The following is a 19,654-nucleotide window of genomic DNA, read 5'->3' on the forward strand; positions in this document are numbered from 1 at the left end:
CCTACCAGATGGTGTTACACCAGCCATTAATTTGGTGTAATTGCTTGTGCAGAACTGTACTGGGAACTATTGCAAGATAGATCAAGCCATTAGCAATACAAAAACAGGATTGCAAAACTCTCAGCACCTCAAGGGTTATGCACTCACTTTTCACTGGCACTTATAGAAATAATGTGAGTAGGGTTCTTGGATTCCTGCTGGATCACTGCAATTAGTAACTGAGGTATAGATTCTGAATATACCTGCCCAAAAGTAACCTAAGAGTGGCAAGAGATGATTTAGACTGGAAACAGATCTTCTGCCTCTATTTTCCTAAAAATTTCTACTCTTGGCAACAGCTTGCTGTTTCACTTGGCAAACATATATCCCTAGCTTCTGTTCAGGGAATGTCAGGACTTGCTGTTGCTACAAAAGCATCAATTTTAATGTGGAAAACTATATATTTTCTGATTAATGTTTCCATCAAGCTTAGTCCTGGGTAAACATTGAGTCATGTTACTGTTCATCAGTGAACTTGCACAACCCCATAAAAAATATTGGAAAAAAAACCTCAACAATCCCAAACCTGTTTTCAGGTTAGAATGAATATTGCAGCTACATAAAAGATCTTACATGTGAAAGAGAAGAATTTCCTTCCCTTTCAGAAATGAATGATCTATTCAAAAGTAGATCATTTACTTTTCAGTGCATTACTGCCTGATTAGTCAAGTGCTGAAAGTTATGAAAGTTAGCAATGAAAGTTACCTGTGGCCATCATATTGAGCAGCTGTCCTCTAGAGGGATGTTTATACAGAACAAGGGGTTAGGCTTTTTGTAAAGCAGAACTTTTCCATGTCTGTATCTTCATACTTCTATATTTCCATTACCACTGGTCACCACTTCAGGTGAGAGCACTATTGTCTTTTGGAGCTAGTATCTAGTTACGCATCTCAGATCCATTACTAAAGGAGCACACAAGATTTATGAAATACCATTTTAGAAGTTTCACCAAAGGGAGAAAAGATTATATAAGTTACTGTTTTCAAAGTGAATTATGGAAAAGCAGGAAGCACTCAGTTTCTGTTGGCAAGAGGGCCTGACTGGTAGACTTCAGTCTCTGGAAGAGCAGCAGAAGAGATTCCATCCAGAGAGGTGCTAAGCTCCTGTATTTGCATCCAGAAGAGTGAAAAAGGTCCAGGGCATCCCATGTGATTGGGGAATTTGAGGAGCAGCACAGGGCAGGGACCAGGTCACTTCCAACTAAAGGAATCTCTTGTATGTAAGCACAGTTAAGTAGCAAAGTGTTGCATCCAGGAAATTATTTCTGGCAAGGATGATAAGCTTCCTTTTTGAGTAGGGAACAGTCACTGCTCTGGTGTTGTCATAGTTCCCTCTCACTTTGGCTGTGTCTCCAGTGAAAAAGTACTGCTTGGTAAATAGAGGAATTTGAGAACAGAGAAAAAGTCCTGCAGATTTCATTTTACTAATTTCAAAAAGGGAATCTAGGAGGTAAGAACAGGATGATAGGTATAAATTTTTACATGGAAAGGGCCAATTAGTAGTGAAATTAAGCAATTGAGGGTTTGGGCAGGAACTGTATGGAAAGATAAATTCCTGTAAGTTAACAAACACCAGGGTCTAACAGTAGAGCACCTGTTGATTTACACTTGTTATATTTGTTTACTTTCTTAATATTTATGTCACGGTTTAACCCTGGCCCGGCAATTAAACCGAATAACAGACGCTCTCTATTAATCTCTCTCTCTCCTTGATAGAGAAGGAGAGAGAATAAGGGAGAGAGACTTATGGGTTGGAAACTAAACTACACAACTTTAATGAAAACAGTAATGGTAAATAGGGAAAAATTACTAAATATATACAAATATACAGGAAAATGGAAACCACATTCCTCCCCCCTTTCCCCCAATAACTCTCACGTCACCACCGAGGCTGCAGGGCAGCCCTGGGAAAGTCCAGGCTGGACTCCTGGAGTCGGCAGCAGTCGGGAACCGGAGGCAGGAACACACAGATATGGGCTGGCACGGATCAGGACCACAGGCAGATGAACAGACAGGATCCTTCTAGGATGCCGGGTGAAGGAGGGGAAGCAGGAAATCAGGAAAAGATCTGGAAAAATCTGGCTCGGTCCTCGTGATGCCTCAAATTTATACTGAGTGTGACGTATATGGGATGGAATACTCTGCTTGGTCAATTCTGGCATCTATCTTGTCTGTTCCTCCCCAAAGGAGGGCTCAGGTGGGGCCTCTGTGTCCTCCTGGACGGTAAAATATTTTCCTCAGAGCTGAGGAAAGCAGTGTCCTTGGCTCTGCATACCAGTCTCTAGCAGTAACTATAAACATCAAGTGTTATCAATCCTAGAAACAGACACTGAGAAACTTGCTGTTAGTTTCAGCAAATGCAACTACTTACAAGGGACTTAGCTAAAAGCAAAAGTACAGAAACAGAAAACCACCTTTATCCTGGCCCAAACCAGGACATATTTAGCACCATGACTATGATTTGTCTATTCTTAAGAAAGAAAACTAAAATATTGCTGTTTCTTCTCTGCTGCAGATCCTGATTTTCCAGTCATGGGACTGGTTTCCTCTAGAAGTAACTCCCCTGATTTAATTGATGCATTTATACCAGAGAAAGCTGATGTTACTAGACAAGACTCAGGCCCATAGGCCAAAATTTTCAAAAACAAGTATCTAAAATTAGGTGCCTAATTCCATAATTAGGAATCTCAGTAGAGGTGAGCTGTTTTTTAAGAACACTGCAGGCTGACTAATTCTGCTAAAGGCAGTGGGACCTGGAAATCAGGCTTTTTTATTTAAAAACTCAAATGTTGTTATGGGCTCATGTTGGACATCCTGGACTGAAGGTTTTAATTTCCTATTCCTAAATAGAACTGTAATCACCACACACCCTGTATAGAGAGTGTCTCATCATGTATAGTACTTCATACAACCTGAGTATAGCCCATCTTGCCAGACTTTGTTAGGACAATCTGTGTCTGGGGGCTAGGAACAAAAAGATGACATGAATTTACCCTCCTGTCTTTGATCCTGAGGCAAGCCCCAAATGCAGCCAAGAGAAGCCTAAGGACTGCTCAAAATTATGCTGGTTAGAAGCTGTGTGGAGGAACTTCTGCACAAGCTGGAGATGAATGCAGAATAAAACCTCCTCTGTGGCTCCTACCATTAAGGTTTTCCTGTCTCTCAGATCAGGGTGACACAAAGCAAGATGAGGAAATCTGGGAGTACTGTCTTAATGGCACTCAGATATCTCTGCATGCCAAAATGACCCATGTTACCTGGAAATTTTAGGGATAGGAGATGCAGTTTGAGCATTTTTAATGTATTTTTTGATCTGGTTGGACTGATGCTACTAAAGTACTTAAATCTAGCTTCTAAATAAAGATGAGTGGAGCTAACATGTACAGAGAAGTACTAGATGCTGTAGTCAAAAGCAGTAAGACACAGGCAGGCAGACCTGCAGAACACAATTTTCTAAAGCTGTCCTTGCTATTGTGGCTCCAGGTATCTCAGGGAAGAATGATGGTGAATTATCTTCCATATAACTAGACCCACTTATCTGGATATATTGATGAATTCAAAGCCAAGCCCAAAATGGTTTTATAACCCCTAAGACTAAACTTCTAGAACATATCGATATTTTAATTATACTGGTTTATAATTCTCTCTGTTTCAGTAACAGGTGGCTCTTCTGTTCTTGTGGACTAATAAATTACTAGAAGAAAATAAGGCATTTCTATTTTAATGCTTTTTCCAAAGTGGTTACCACTGGTGACAGTAATTAAATTACAGCTGATTCTTCACAGTTTTTTAGCACATTTCCAATTTCTCTCTTTGCATACTGTATCTTCTAGTCTAGTTCTGATTCAATTCATCCTTTGGCTATAATATTCTCCTAAGTGTGGTGACTTTATACTGCTGTCAAAAGCAACTGTGCCACAACACTCAACAGGCAGTAATTGTCTCTAGGAATCACAGGAATCTTGATCTGCTGCATCAGACATCACTTCTTTGACAGCTAAATCTGTCAAGACACTTGGGGATATAACCTAAAATACACGCTGTTCCAGGCAGTGGGGACTGTGCCAAAAGCATAACGTGTTGAAGTTATGAAAGAAAGCATTATTTGTTTATTTATTTTAACTTCATTTCTATATAAACAAGTAAGCCTACAAGTAACAACAAGTAACACTACAACGTGCTGCCCCAGGTAGGGATTTCTTAAACATAAAATGGCCATTTTCAGCCAAGCCTTACCTGGGGGTAGTGTCCATGAGAGAAGACAGGTCTTATGCACGTCAGGAGATGGAGGTGGAGCAGCCCTGTTGAGGTTTGCACTGAGGAAAATGCAGCCACTGAAACCCAGCTTCCCCACAGCAGAGACTGAATGTGTGAGATGGATGCTGCAGCCTAAGCTCTCACCTGTCTGGACACCAAAGTTAATCAATCATGAGTTGATTATCAATCAGCTTTTGTCCATGTTTGTGCTCTCAGAAGCATGACTTGGTCCTCAGTGGGAGGGCAGTTAAAGCTCCCTTGGTGTTTCTAAGGTAATCCTGCTTTTGTATGATGTGTAATTCAGCAGCAGTACACTTTTCAGGTGTTTTAACTTGATGTTCAGCTTCCTATGTCAGAAATGCATTTCAGTGCTGTCTCTGTTGTAAAAACAAATGAAAAAAGTATGTGCAACTGAATTCCCATGGTTGAAGCCTCATATTTTCTCTGTGTGTTCATGCTGCCCTCATCATTTGGTTGGTGACTAGGAGGAAAGTTTTGAGTTCAAGGCCAGTTTTAGCCATTTTAGCCAAACTAAATCCACAAACTTGCTTGGGATGGTTACCCTTATTTTGCCTTTAATATTATACATTAAATATTGTATAATTTGATCACTAATAATTCTCAGTTCTCTGTTTTGCTTTTTCCATATATGTTACATGTCTGTGTGGTCAAAAGGGAAACTGTCCTTTGTCTGAACTGAAACAGGACCTGAAGTGTCTCACACATACTGGTCTCTCTCTAGGTCCAGAAATGATCTGACTTCAGGGGAAACTGACCATAAAACCTCCTGTGCAGACACATAGAACAGAGCTCTGCACACCAGACCTGACTTGCTCTTGTCATATTCCTTGGAACTTTCTTCTTTTGTGTTCTGTGATTATCTAGGTGGTACCTAAATTTCCCTTTGGCTTGAACTCCTAAGGACAGAGTAATTGAAAACTGTGTACTTACTATGTGGCTTACTACCTAAGTCACCACTATGGAAAAAGTGCTTTCACAAAGGGTTTACTTGGAAGTTCAGCCTATTTGTGTCTAGTAAATTGTTTTTAAAAGGTGCCACAGTGAGATTAAAAAAACTATTTTAAAATACTACTTGAAGCGTAACAGTTAACTATTTAAATAGCCACAATCATAGTAGAAAGGTGGATTTGATCTTTTTTGTCTGTAAACCCAATATTAGAACAAGCTATGAGCTAATTTGCAATGTCTTACAGCAATAATTAATGGCCTAAAGGATGTGACTTTTCATTAGGATGACTATCACCAGTGGGAGGATCTGACAAGGGGCTGAATCACACCCAGTGTAGTCATGATGACCTCCACATATACATACAGCTACACTACTTATTGCTCATTCCAGTTCCTCCTTTTATAAATCTGGATTGCCACACTTGCAATTATATTGCATCCGGCAGAGAGCTCTGAGATCTGTAATTACCAAACACATCTACAGCAGTCACACAGCAACAGAAGTGACACTCATGTACTTATGAGTGTAATATCAAAGCACTGCATGTGCTCGTCCTACTTGCTTCTGTATTTTGGGGTATGACTGAAGTGATGTTTGCTGGGTAGTTTATTCTGTGAAGCACCCTCCCAATGTAAGGATGTACATCTGATTTCCAAGAGAGGAAAATAGTTGCAGCTCATCTGAAATTTTACATACTTTGCAATTCCTTCCCTGGCTGTCAGGCTAGCTGTGAGGAGAGGGTGGCTGTGCAGATCCTAGATGTACATTCATCTGTAGGGATCCTGGCACACCAGAAAGCACAGGGAGTTGACTGAGCCATATATGTTGTTTCTCTGTAGAAAGGGCAGAAGATGTGCATATTTATAAATCATGTTTTAGGGAGTCAGTGCCCCACACAGGGTTGGGTCTCACTGTTCGTAAACATTACACGGCAATTCCCTACCAGTGTAATGACTCGAGGTGCAGCCCTGACTGGGTCTATCCTAGGTGTAGGACCACATTAAAGCAAGAGAGGTCTGTATCATGCCATCTGTCTTTTCTAACCGAGGCCAACGCTGAGGAACAAGGTTATTTATCTGTGAGGCTTTCCCTGGTCCTGCTAGTCTCCAGATGAGCTCGGGGCTTTCCTGAAAGACCCATTGCCTCTAGTGCCACGATAGCACTGCCCCTGGTGAGAGGCAGCCCTGTCGCCAGAGCAGCCTGGTCCCCCATGAGCAATGTGCCTGCACCGCGACAGCCCCATGGCCACAGCCGCAGGAGCTCGCCTTCAGCAGCCCCGGTTCCTGACCTGCTTTGCCAGGCAGGCAGCTAGGCCTTGAAATGAGGGATGATGGCACAGGCCCGGCCCTCTCGGGGAAACTTGAATTTCTGCTGGATTAAGCGTGTTGTGTAACCACAGCCACAGCCCATTGTTTCCCCGCACAAAATAGTTATCCGTGTCAAACGAGCGTCAAGCGCCGCGCTGCCAGGCAGGGCAGGCAGTGGGCCTGCCCCGGGGCTAGGACACCCTCAGGGCCTTCTCCCCTCCTTCGCAGCTCCTCTAGCCGGGAGGGTGAGCGGGCGGGGGGACACAATCTCCCCCGGAGCGGGCAGTTCGCGCTTTGAATCAGCCAGCGCCTTCACAAATAGGCACACGCCAGCCCTCGCGGCCATGGGCACTCGCTCCTGGGCAGGCACGGGGCGCCAGCGTGTCAGCACCTGCGTAGCTGTGCGGGGCCAAGAGGGAGAGCGGGCAAGCGGCTGACGGCAGTGCGGGAAGATCCTCTGCGGAAGCGGTCTGAGGGGCCCCGCCGGCCTCCGCCGGAGCCGGGTGAGTGAGGGGCGGCTTTCCACAACGGGACTGGGTTGCGGGGAACCTGCCTGCTAAAATACTTGGGAGGGGAGGTGAGGGACGCCGCTGGGGTAAACCGATAAACCGCAGCGGCGCCGTTGTAAAGCAGCAGGGCGGCGAGCTGCCGGGCATGCGGATGCCTCCGACCCCATCCCGACGCCGGACCGGACCGGGCCAGGCTGGACCGGTTACCGCCAAAGGCCCCAGCCGGGCCGGCGCTCCGTTGCCATGGCAACCGAGTTGCTCGGCAGGCGGGCGGCCGGGCCGGAAGTGAGGGCACGGGATTGGCCGTCGCGGGGCACGTGAAGCGGGCGGAGGCGGGGCGAGGCCGTTGGGCCCGGCCCGGGGGCGGGATGAGCGGGGCGCGGGGCTCAGCGGGGTCCGCGATCCCGGCGGGCAGCGGCGGCCGCGCTCTACCCTGGGGGCGGGCGGCGAGGCGGGGACCCCGAGGCTGAGCTGAGCGGCGCTGCCCTGCGCTGTCCTGCCCGCTGCCGGGCTGTGATGTGTGTGCCCCGCTCGGCGGGAGGCGGGGAGTGCCCGGCGGAGAGGAGGGGAGTTAGTCAGCGGCGAGGAGGAGGAGGAAGAAGGGCAGGAGGCAGAGCCATGGAGAGCTGCGCTCCGCCGCGGCGGGGGGCACGGGCTGTCTGAGGGGGGCAAAGCTTCCGTGGCGGGGGCACGGCCCGGCATCCTGGGCGGCAGCGGCGGGGCCTGGGGATGCAGGTGCCGGGCAGCCCCCCGCCGCCAGCCGCCGGGCGGTGACAGGGCCGGGGGCCCGGCGGGGCGGGGGGGGCCGCCCGCTGCCCTCCGCGGGGCAGGCGGGAGGGAGGGGACTGCGGCCGGGGCTACCGTAGCCCGCGGCCGCCGTGACTCAGAGCCGGCGCGGCCAGGGGGTGAGCCGAGGTCTCTTGTTGTGGGATTTTTTTCCCCGGCAGGTTATAAATAGCCCCGCTCGGCGCCGTGTCAGGGAAGGACACCCCGGCCGGGCGCGGGGAGAGGCCGCCGGCGTTCCGCCTCCCGGTCCGGCCGCCTCCAGCCTGCCTGCCGGCGGGCCCCTCTGCTCCGGGGCGGGACGGCCCCCGCCGCCCTCCGGCTTATTGTTTTCACACGCGAAATATAATTAATATCTCTCGCTGGAGGCAGCGACAGGCAGTCTGCGCGGGGGGAGCAGCACAGCGCCTCGGCTCCTTCCAGACCTCTGCGGAGAAAATGAAGCCGGAACGAGGTAAACGGTTTATCCCAGATATTTCTTGGGGTTTGTTTTGTTTCGAGGCTTAGAAGAATCTCCCCGGGATTTTGTTTCGGTGTTATCCCTTCCTTTTCTTATCTCCTCTGCTGTCATTTTGGGGGATGGGAGAGAATCCAGGTACCCAGGTTCAGCTGGGGAATGGCCAGCGGCACCGTGACGGAACCTTCCGAAGCCCCGTGTCCTGCCTGTCCTTCGGTTTCCTATTGTCTTGGTTGGATGGATGGGAGACAAACACCGTAGCAAACTCCTTTTGCTCTGGGAATGCTGCGTTCTGTGTGTCAAATATATGTAGTCGGCGTGTTAGCACAGAACTGCATTGCTGAGGGGAGAGTCGGTCAAAGGCAAATCGGGCACCGGCAGACAATGCCAGCACATGCATAAAGATGTCATAGCCTAGCTGGAAAAGACTCGGAAAATGTCCGTAACTTCCATCGGTGTTGTTTTATAACCTGGTTATTTTTTCTTCCGCGTACAAAGGAGATGTATCATAACCAGAAAGCTGAAATACTATTTTTTCACGATCGTTTGGTTACGATCTTATCTGGATTACTGACATATGGTTTTACAGAAAGAAAAAGTCGACTGCCTACGTATATGTTTATAACACTTCAGCTCTTTTTGCAGTATAGCAACAACTGCTGGTGCCCCTAGAGTTGAAAATATGTCATGACTTCTGTTTTGATCCACACGAGCAGTGATTATTGATTTCCTGTTGGCTAAAGCAAGATTTCTTTAAACAAATCTTATGAGTGCTCTTTGTTTCATTCTGAGTGTTAATTGAAAAATTCTTGCTTAGATATACGAGTTTCTTAAAGTCTTGATGATTCTATTGTTACTGGATCTTTTTAGTTTAAAAAAACACTTTCTTTGTGTTATAGTCACTTTGGAATTTTGATAAACACTTTAATGTAGCTTAACCATTCATGTACTGAATTCGAACACTTACATGACATAGACATCTTAATTAGGCTTGTTAATGACAGGTTTACTAATACTGACACCTCATAAATGACCACTCTTGTGTGAATTTCTTGTATGTATATGCTGTAAGGATTATATAGTGTGACAATAGTACAGAAATTATGATAAACATATCCATAAATTGATGTTTTTTAAGTACTGGGGATTTGAAATAGGCTTTTCTTCTTGCTTTCCACCTCTTCAATTGCATAAACCTGCACCTGATTTATTACAGCAGGGCAGGTTGATTTTAGAATATTTTTAGCTTTTGATACCAGATCCCAAAGTTTGATAACTTTAATGTCATGGTGAAATAATAAAATTTTAAAATAGCCAGGTAAAACCCAAGTTGGTATTTACAGTTTTAAAATGTTCTGCTATAGCATTTCAAAATCTCTATATGACCTTTGTCTATTATTTTCTTTAATTTTTAGTCAAATTGTTAGAATGTTGGAAATAGAGTTGATTTATAAGTGACCAGATGTGTTTTCTTAACCAATCTGATGTTGTGGGGACCAAATTAATAAAGAAAGCAAGCTCTGTAGGTTGCAGGGCTGGTTTTTGGTTTGGGTTTTTTTTTTTCCCTCTCTTTTTTTCTGCCTGTTACTAAATTGAGATTTCTATCCACTGTAAAAGGCTATCACACACTGGGTGAAACCCTTCAGGAGTAATGTCTTGAAATCCTTTCAAGATGATTAACAAAAATCTTGAAATAAATCATGGATCTTGGCAAAGGTTGGGGAGTCTCTCCAGCCATCTTAGTGCAATAGCTCCAGATGAGCTGTGTGCTAAGGCAGCAGAACAACCCCATGCACAAAGGGGGTTGTGAAACTGCTGCCTAAATGCCACATGCGGCCTGCAGAGACTCTCAGGAGGCACAGACCATGCAAATGTTTACATGTGTGCTCTCTGCATAGCAGCTGCACCACAGGATACAAGCAGTCAAGTGTGCAGTCACCTGCTTCCAATCGTCCCAAATTTGTAGCAAGGGACAGGAGAGAAGCAGAGCACTCAGCCTGCCTCACTCTTCACTTTGCTACAGAGACTTAAAGTCCAAAGCTGAATCCACACAAGAGACACAAAGAAACACGTGAAGACTTAAAAAGACTTGAAATGTTTTTGGTGGGTTTTTTTCATCCTTACAAATAATTAAATCTGAATCTATCTGGAGCAGAGAAATTTTAGTTAGAATTAAGCCTAGAACTATATTTAATAAGATTGTAATGCCCAGGCATATTGGAGGAGGGTATGGTTTGGCCTTTGTTGTACTACCACTAAAATTCCACTTATCACCAGCAGTAATGGGTAGTGCAGGAGACAGAAGGAGAGATCTAAATGTGCAACAAGTTTTTAACAGTAGGAACTGTTACAGAATATTTTAATGAGGTGAGAGAGATGAGCAGAGATGGAGAAAAAAAGGAAATTTTTCCCAAGGGTAATTACTTTTCTTTATAATAAGGAAAGTTTGAAAATTATGGATACAGGCATACAATATTGGAGAGCAGTGTGAAGGAGATGGAATGTGCAGTGTGGCACAGCACATCCATGGAATAGTTTTGCAAGTGAGAAAGAGAGGTTTGAAAGTGCAGGTTGAAATGTGGCTGTATTCCTTTGCTGTGCAAAGGCTCAGGGCATTCACAGGACGTGTCATGTGAGCGTCACTCGGGACCAGGTGGGTTGTCAGTGTAGAGGGCAGTGGTTGCTCTAAGCACATTGACATCATGACCTCTGTACCAGGTCTGGAGAATGCAGTAACTAATGTAGTGATGGCTACTCTTGGCTTTACCTTTCCTGTGCTGCCATTCTGGAAGTGAAGTGTTGAAGCATTTTAAAGACAGAGGTCACATTGCTTCAGCTGAGGCTTTACCAGTGCCAGTGAGAAGAATGATTTCTCTCCCCTACATGCAGTGGTTTTGGAGTGATGTTTTACTTTTTTTTTTTTCCCTGCAGTAACAACATATCAGCTTACCTAGCTTTGATCCATGATATCATCATGATTTAGTTTCTGCAGTACAGCTGCCTGGTCAGCTGCTCCGTGTTGCCTGTTTGGACGGCTGTTTCCTTTCTCAAGTAGAGCTTTGCTCTCTCTTCTATTGAACTTCATTCTGATGACTTCTGATCACTTTGTCAGTTTATTGAGATTGGAAGACAGAATTAGACTACATAGCAGAGTGCTTGAAATGTCTTCCAGTTCAGCTTTGTTCATAAACTGTATAAACACACTGTTTCACCATCGGAGTTAATGAAAACATTGCATAATGTCAGGGTGATAGCTGACTTCCAAACTTGGAAGGCTTGTTATGTACTCTTAGAGTACTCTTGGTGCACAACTGGAAAAAATCTTGTCGTTTCCATAAAGCTAAAGTATAGTTTTACTGTGGGAATGTTACAAGACATCAAAAGTCTTACTATAGTCTAAATAGCTAAGTTACTGCTCCTTCCTCCTCCCTCCCCCTCACTGCATGAATGATCTGTTCAAGGAGGAAGACAGGCTTGTTTATCTCTAAGTGCATGCTGGTTGTTTTTTATCACCTTATTCTAGCCTTTTCTTGCTTCTTTATTACCTTCCTTTGTTTATTCCTCTGCAGTGTGCTCTATGTGTAGAGACTATTCTGTTTTCTTTTACAAATCAAGCAAAAAGCTGTTGTCTCTTACTTTCTGAAGCATTAATTCCCTCCTTGAGATTATCCTAATTTAAAGAAATGGCTTTCTGTCTACAAGAGAGAACAGTCAGTCTGAAGATTGCTTTTTCTGTTCTCCTTTGCAAGTCAAACTCAGATGTGTGCCTCTGGGTCTGTTGGTAGCAACTGGGTTAAGAGACTTCCTTCCATCATATGTGGTTGGTTGGTTGGTATGGAAAGAGAGAACTTTTGGGGTTCAACAAAAGTCAACAAAAAGTTTACTACCTCCTGTTGGAAACATAGCTGAAGAAAAGCTGGAGAAGAGATTAATGTGCAGTGGATAGAATGCTTCTAAAGTGTTATGAGGAAGAAAGAGGAGGCCTGGGAGTGGGGGAAGTGAGTTGAACCAGTGTGTGGAGTTGGTTGTTAAGTTAAGAGATCTGGATAAGTTCCTTGTTTTAAAAAGCAAGACTTAGTTTCATGCCTTATATTAACTCCGTGAAAGATTTTGTGGAAAAAAATTTGTCAGAGATGGTGTACTGCAGAGTATGTGGAAGTGAAAATGTCTTTTGAAAAAGGATGAGTGGTATTTTAGCATCCAATATTACCCCGTGGTATGGATGCTTTAATTTTATAGTATCTTCCCAGTGAAACGTCACCAAGTGCTTAAACTTTTCCATGTAGCCGGTAAACAAAGTAATAAACTGGAAATGAGGTGCTTCCTGCTTGGTGGAGCTGTCACTCCAAAAGTGTTTGGGCAATGCTTGGGGCCTGTTTGCCAGGGGTGGGTGCAGGTGGGGTGGTGATGAGCTGGAGGTGACGCTGCTCCCTGCCCCCGGGGAAGCCGTGCGGGCAGACACGCTCTGCCACGCAGGGCACGTGTGGGAAGGGGTGTGTGGCCAGGGAGCCCAGCTCTGATGGGTGGGAAAGGGTGGGAGCCTCTCTGCTTTTCCTGTCTGCTTCACTTTCAGATAAAACCGGCTTATTCTTTAAAAGAAAAACTAAAATCCTTCTAGGATAAAAAACCCAAACAACCAGGCTACCGGGTGGTCAGGATATTGTATTCAGAGTCTGTTTATAAGGCATGAAGCCATCTAGCTCTAATCTTTGGGGAGACCAGATTTGTCCTGATAACACAGATGCAGTAGATGAAGATGAGTAAATAGGAATATAGTTTTTGTTTGGGTTTTTTTCTTTTTTCTTTAATTGAGTGTAGCATCTAGATTCTTTCAACGAGAATAAATGCTCTTTTACTAAATTTCTGCTCAAAAAGAGACGAAAACTTACTTTTTAGGAGCTTAAGGTTGTCCCCCCCTCAAAAAAAAAAACCCAAACCAAACCCAAAAAAAAAAACCAAAAAGAAAAATCTCTAAGGATATTTGTTTGTAGAATTAGAAAATCTAAATTTTGGTTTGAAATACCTGCTTCCTACCTGCCCTGCAACTTGTACCCGGTGTTGATGACGAGGTGAGTCCTCCTATTACAGAAGTAGCTCTTGGGTTGGAAGGCTGCTTTTATCCATGGTCAGAAGTGAGAGTTCTTCACAGAGAGAGCAAACCGCACTAGTAACAACTTTGCCATTTTCCTTTTGTTTAGTTGGAGTTGTCCTTACTAGTAGTCTTCAGAGGGGCTCTTGTTGCTAAAACAGATGCTGCTGGAATGGCATTTAAGTTGATATTTTGGGGCCTATAGATATGCCAAGCCCATAGGCTTGGGCTACATAACTGATCCTCTGACCTGTATTCCTTACTTGCCTAAGTGAGAAACTTTGGCATGGTGGATCAGATCCCTGGGCTCAAGCATATGAGATTGGATGTAGTTCCTAAGGGCAGTGTTGAAACTATTATTGGATCTGAGGTCTGCCAGCTTCCAAATGTTTTTTAAAATAAGCTAACATTTATAAATATGAGTTCTCATGAGATGCAACCTTGTTGCCAAATGGAATTCTATTTATTAAAATTAGAAATCTGTGAAAACAGAGTAAGGGATGGGAACAAACAAGATATATGACATTTATTAGAAGAACTTGCTGTGTCCTCTTCATTGTTGCGAAGTGTTTCTTTGTTGTCTTGACAAAAATCTACCAATAGCAAATGTTAAATAGTGGTGAAATAGCCATAGCCTGTTATCCTATCAGCAACAATTCCAGGATAACAGTCCCACAGTTTCTAGCTACTATTTTGGTCAATAAGGTCTTGCAGTTTAACTGTAGTTATATATATAACAACCACTTACTCCATTCTGATGTGATAGTTAGGTAACTAGGTTTTTTAGATTTTTTTTTTTGAAGGTGTCTCATGACATCATCTTTCCAGGTTGTATTAAACTGTTCACTCTTTGCAGGTCATTTGTGTTTAATGTTTAGATAGAAGCCAGTTTTTAAGTTTGAATTATTTTAGAAGTGAATGTACAATTGCATATTACCTTTGTACTACTGAGTACAAAAACCTTCATGTATAAATAGGCAATCAAGGATGTCTATAAACCTGGGTGAATGTAAATACAAAAGAGTGCTTCTCTGGACTTGGGTAGGTAGTTGGACTTTGGAAGACTTTATGTTCATTGCATATTCCCTTTTCTCCTTGTCTGATAAGGAGTGGGATGGATAGAGCTATAAGCTCACACCTGAAGCCATGTGCAGAGTTTCTTGATACGCATGCATAACTGTGCCAAGATTAAAAGAGATTTTTATAAATGCTATTCAAACAATCTAATTGTTATGAACATTCTTCAGCTATTCTGAACGATTCAAGGTTATTCTGACCAAATAAAATGTTGTTTATACTTAACTTTCTTGTATTAATATTTTTTTCTTTGTTAAAAGGCCCAAATAGCCCCAAACAATTTATTTTGCTAGCAATTGTTGCATTATTGTTTAATGTTAGCTGTGGGACTAAAATTGCTGTATGTGGGGATATTACTGCATTTTGCTGACTCAAAATGCAAAGATGTAATGGGATAGTATGAGGATGTTTTCATGGATAATTTGGAGAAGAGCTGTGTATGAATCAGAGGAGGCAGATGAGCACATGGGGAAGGAAGCACTTCACGTGTGAAATACTAATAACACTTCCATGGGTGTTCTGAGTGGAAGAACCCGTACTGAGAATAGTGGTGAACAAAACAGTGTTACTGAGAAGTCCTCTGGACAGCTTTGGATATCTAAGAGCAGTAAGAGGTGTTCTTCAGCTCCACCCACACACATTTGTTTTGATTTGACTTTTCTGTGGGAAGGCATCCAGTCTCTCTCCAGGTATGTAATACATGCTAATCATCACTTAAACTTTTCTCTTAGCAGTAATCAATGTGTTTCCCAAACCTGTTGCTAAGTGTGGCTTTTTTGTGGCTTGTTTCACATGTTGTGCTGCAGTAAATTAAGGTTCTTTCTCAGGGTTCTGTGCAAGTATCATCTTGTTGGGTATAATGTGTGAGGGAATGGCAGAGAGAGAACCTCAGCAAAGAGCTGAGTATTAGCCCAGAGCCTCAGTACAGTTGGTACCACTCTGGAGAGTGTTGGTAGGGTGGTGTTTTTTTCTGAGGGTCAGGGGAAGGAGAGGTGCAAGAAGAGCTACTGTGGTCAGCACTCTTATGAGTGAGATGTTCTTCTCCATGCCAGGGCACTTGCCCAAGTCAGTGGGATGGCTCACTCCTGCCTTCAGGCAGGTCAGCAAGTTTGGTGGAAAAGCTTTGTTTGGAGGCTTGAGGGGCTGTGTGCAGGTACTACAAGTAGTGTCTGAGGAAATGTCATTAATGACCAGTTGCTGAAGGCAGAACTTCTGCATTAGCAGAGTGAATTTTTGATGTGTTCATGCTTTGTGCAGTTTTCTGTAAAGACACAAATATCAGTGTATTTTCTTGGTGTGTTAGCTCTGGATATTTACAGCACAGCCCCACTAAGACATCCTATTCACATGCTCTTTTTTGTTACAGCTTTTTTTAGTCATGCTTTTAATTCTGTTGAAGTAGTTGGACTTTGAGTTAGGGGGTAAGAGAACAGATGCATCAGGAAGAGAAGAGCTTTAGTAAATATTCCAGTGACATGGAGTAAAGGAGGAGGAGTTTCCTACCCATAGGAAGTGAACAGGGGCAAAATCGTCAGGATCAGTATAGAGTGGGAGTGCACAGTTAGGGGAAAGGGTTTAAAATCAGCACTCATGCTCCTCAAAGGCAAATCCTTTTCTTCTCTGCTGTATAATTTTTTTAAATATGACTCTTTAAAAAGGGAAATCTTGCATAGGAGATAGCATATGCTTAATGCAAAGTATGGCTTTGTTTTGCTTTATTTTGAAGGGGAAGCAGCTTGTTCCTTTTTAAACACATGCTATTCAAATCTCTAAAGAAACTTTGTTTACTGTGGAGAAGCCATGGGAAGCACTGGGGAGAGGGCTGGGTTACACTGAAAAGCAGCAGTGTACTCCCTTGGTAGAATGTTGAGGCAGTGTAGATGCTTATACCACCTTAGCACAAGATGGGTCTGTAAGAGCTATTTTAAAAGTGTGCATGCTGTTGAAAAGTGAATTACAGTAACCAGGTGGCTTACTTAGGGAGCTGAAATAGGAGGAGTACTTTCTAATGGTAGAAAAATCTGAAGACAAAAATCAATATATAAAGCTGCTAGAATACACATTTGCTTTATCTTACACTGAATGATTAATTTTACTAAAATTGGCATAATTGGCTATCAGTGTAGTGTCTGGATATTTCCTACTGATAGTCTCACTGATTTAATGAGTCTCTGTGAGAAAGTATTGTGGATCTGTTGGAGGAGAAAAAGTTAATCAATGCTGCTTGATTTGCATTGTACGTTCATTCATCCCATCCTCATTTTGAGCAGATTTAATGGCCTTCAGGTTCATAAATGTTTTAGGACACTTTTTATAAGCTGATTGTATTAATTCTCAGTTAAACTTCTCGTATGAAATGTTAAGCAGCTTTATGATAATTGATTTTTGTTTTAAAATCATAATGGAACTGTTAGCATCTGATGCTTTCAAGTTTTCTGGGTGTGCTATAGACTGGTCTTTCTCACTTGTGAATTTTTACTTTAAAAATAAAAAAGCTATGCATAAATCACCAAGACTGTGGATGGTATGTCTTATCAGCTCTTTAAAATGCATTGTGAGCATCAAGAGTTGATGTCAGCTTTGTTCTGAGGACTTGAGCCTCTGAGGGAGAAGAATAGGAATATTGTTGTCTGCATGAGTTCTTAGTGTTTTAATATTCTGCAAATTAATGACCCAATCCAGAATGATTGTTTCAAGCAAGAAATGCATTGGTAGAAATGTGCTTTTGTTTTTACCTTGTCCTTACAACTAGGCTGTTCAAACAGAAGGTGCCACTTAAGCTTTGCCCTTTAGGGGTCATGTACACACCTTGCTTTTTCTGCACAGAGCAGGGCTAGAATCTGAACACTGGAATCTGGGTGTTTTTCTGAACCAGTTCATTACTAGACATCCAGTACATTGGCATGGCCCTCCAAAGGCTAAAGGTTTTGTAACACACGGATGATGCCAATTATTTCTGCTGGCAAATGCTGATGAAATGATGAGTAGTTGAACTGATAGATGAGCTACACTTGGCTGTGTTTTCCTGCTTTATGAAATGTGTAGGACTGCTTATTCCTAAAGTTCATGTTGGATAAAATCCATTCTTATTAATACCTCATTGGTTTTTTTGTTTTGTTTTGTTTTGTTATCCTGTTTGTGGCAGAAGGTGGGTTAAAATATAGTCTATCTTATTATCAGTAATTTTGAACACTATTAAAACTGCAAGTGTTTTAGTAGTGTTTTAACTGCAGCTGTTTATGATGGAATATGCAGCTTAGGATAAAGTCCTACAGATATGTCTATGTGCTCCTCTTCTGTTCACTCACACTAGCAATGTCTTGCTGTTATATGTATTTTGTGACTCTACTGGAACTTGCAATACAAGATCAAACATTAATTAGTAGCATGCTTCAAGGTGGGGTTTGTTTGGAATTTCTAATATTGTAGTTTCTAAATTTAGCATTTTATTAAGCCAGATGCACCAATTTCTGGGATGTTCTTTCACAAATATGCACAGAACTCAGCTGTATCTACAGCTGGCTTAGCACAGTAAGCTTAAAAGCTGGGGTGTCAACATGCTGTCCTACTTTTACTGTATTTGAAAAATATCAGGTGTGAAAAGGATCTTTGTAGTTGCACTCCAGTAGCCCAATGTGGGGACACTATTCAGGAGCATTCTGGTGAGTAGGTATGTCTGTCATCTAGGGGCAGCTGCTCTGCACTGACACACTATTAGTTGGTGTGTAAAGGCAACTGGTGGCTTTTTTTTCCCAGCTCTCATTGAAATTGACAGCAAATTGACTTGGGTTGCTGCTTGAGCCTCTTGTTAGAAAAATTTTTAAACATACTGTGTTTACCAGAGTGATAAATACTGCTGTTACCCCTCCCATTCCTCCCATAGATACTGAATAATTGTTTCATAGAAAATCATCTGAGAGCTTTTTTCAAAGGCTGAGAGGCTGCTTGATTAAGAAAACTTGAAACTGCTTTTTCAGACAACTGTGTAAACGATGGTGTTTTTGTAGCAGTAAATGTTCCATGAAAGAAAAATACTTGGAAATACTTGGAAAGCAAACTGAGATAAAATATACAGGAAGCTTGAATGTCAGTGACTAATAAAATGGTATGTTTTGTGTATAACTTTCTGTAAGGCACTATCTGTATCTACAGTCTTTAAATGGTACTAAAAGTTATCCAGCCTTCCTCGGATAAAATGGCTACTTAAAAATCCGGTGCAGCCCATGTTTTCTCACAGCCACAGCTAAATGATATTGCTGTGTACACAGAGCGGGGAAAAGTCATTGTTCTGTAAAATAAGTAGCATATTTCAGTACTCTTGAATGGGTTAGTGAGGGCTACTGCATTTTGGATGTGGTTGTTAAGTCTGGTTTGTGTTGCACTTCCAGTACTTTCATGGCATCTAATTACAGAATCAGAGCTTTATTCCTTTTTTGTAATGTGCTTTGGTTGAAAGTGATAATTTTTTGATGCTGATTATGTTAATGTGTTGGATGTTACCTGACTTTAGTTCTTGTGAACAGGTGAGAACTGGATGAAATTGTTTAACGCAGACAGCATGTTGTTTAGGCTGCACCTAGAATAAAATGAGCAGTCTTGAGACGGCTCTGTTGAAAGGACTTCATAAATTAGTCCCCAAATTGAGGAGGGGGTCGACAGAATACTCAAGTAGTGGGTGCATCAGGCAGCTTTAAAAGCTATAGTAATGCAAGGAGAGATAGACAAGGTTTTTCCTCCTGGCTGTGTACGCCTCAAGGTTAGAGGGATTCGGGAGCAGTGGAAAAAGTGGTGCGGGCAGTGAGCTGGTGCTGGCGGGGGGGTGGCCGGGCAGTTGTCTTTTTCCACTCCAGGTGTCACCTGGCGTGCGCTGCCGCTCCGAGGCCGCTCCTTGGGAGTCGGTGCTGTGTGTGAACACTGCACGGGTTTGGGGAACGTGTCCCCGAACTCGGAGCCCAGCGCCGGTGCATCCTCCTCCCCCTCCCCGGCCCCGGGCAGCCGTGTCTGCTCCTGGCTCTGCCTCCCGCGGGCGGCGGCTGGGGACAGCCGGGTCTCTCCGTCCGAGCGGGACCTGAGCCCGTGTGGGCTCTCAGCGGGTTCCGTCCCCTTGGAGGAGCAGCGAAAGGTGCCAGGGCCCTCCCACGCGTGTCGGCTCCTCGGGTTCCTTTTC

General features: G+C 43.5%; 1 protein-coding gene across 1 annotated transcript in view; it reads left to right on the forward strand.

The window, feature by feature from the left end:
- The first annotated feature begins 7,955 nt into the window (after positions 1–7,955).
- The window catches only part of FAM214A (family with sequence similarity 214 member A), a 46,655-nt gene continuing 34,956 nt past the window's right edge, over positions 7,956–19,654 (forward strand). Inside the window, exon 1 of the mRNA XM_030456729.1 lies at positions 7,956–8,318. Within this exon, the coding sequence (XP_030312589.1) occupies positions 8,303–8,318 (16 nt within the window). The 5' untranslated portion in view covers positions 7,956–8,302. The remainder of the gene's footprint in view (positions 8,319–19,654) is intronic.

Source organism: Calypte anna, chromosome 10 (genome assembly GCF_003957555.1).
Source record: "Calypte anna isolate BGI_N300 chromosome 10, bCalAnn1_v1.p, whole genome shotgun sequence".
In the NCBI taxonomy this organism is placed as follows: domain Eukaryota; kingdom Metazoa; phylum Chordata; class Aves; order Apodiformes; family Trochilidae; genus Calypte; species Calypte anna.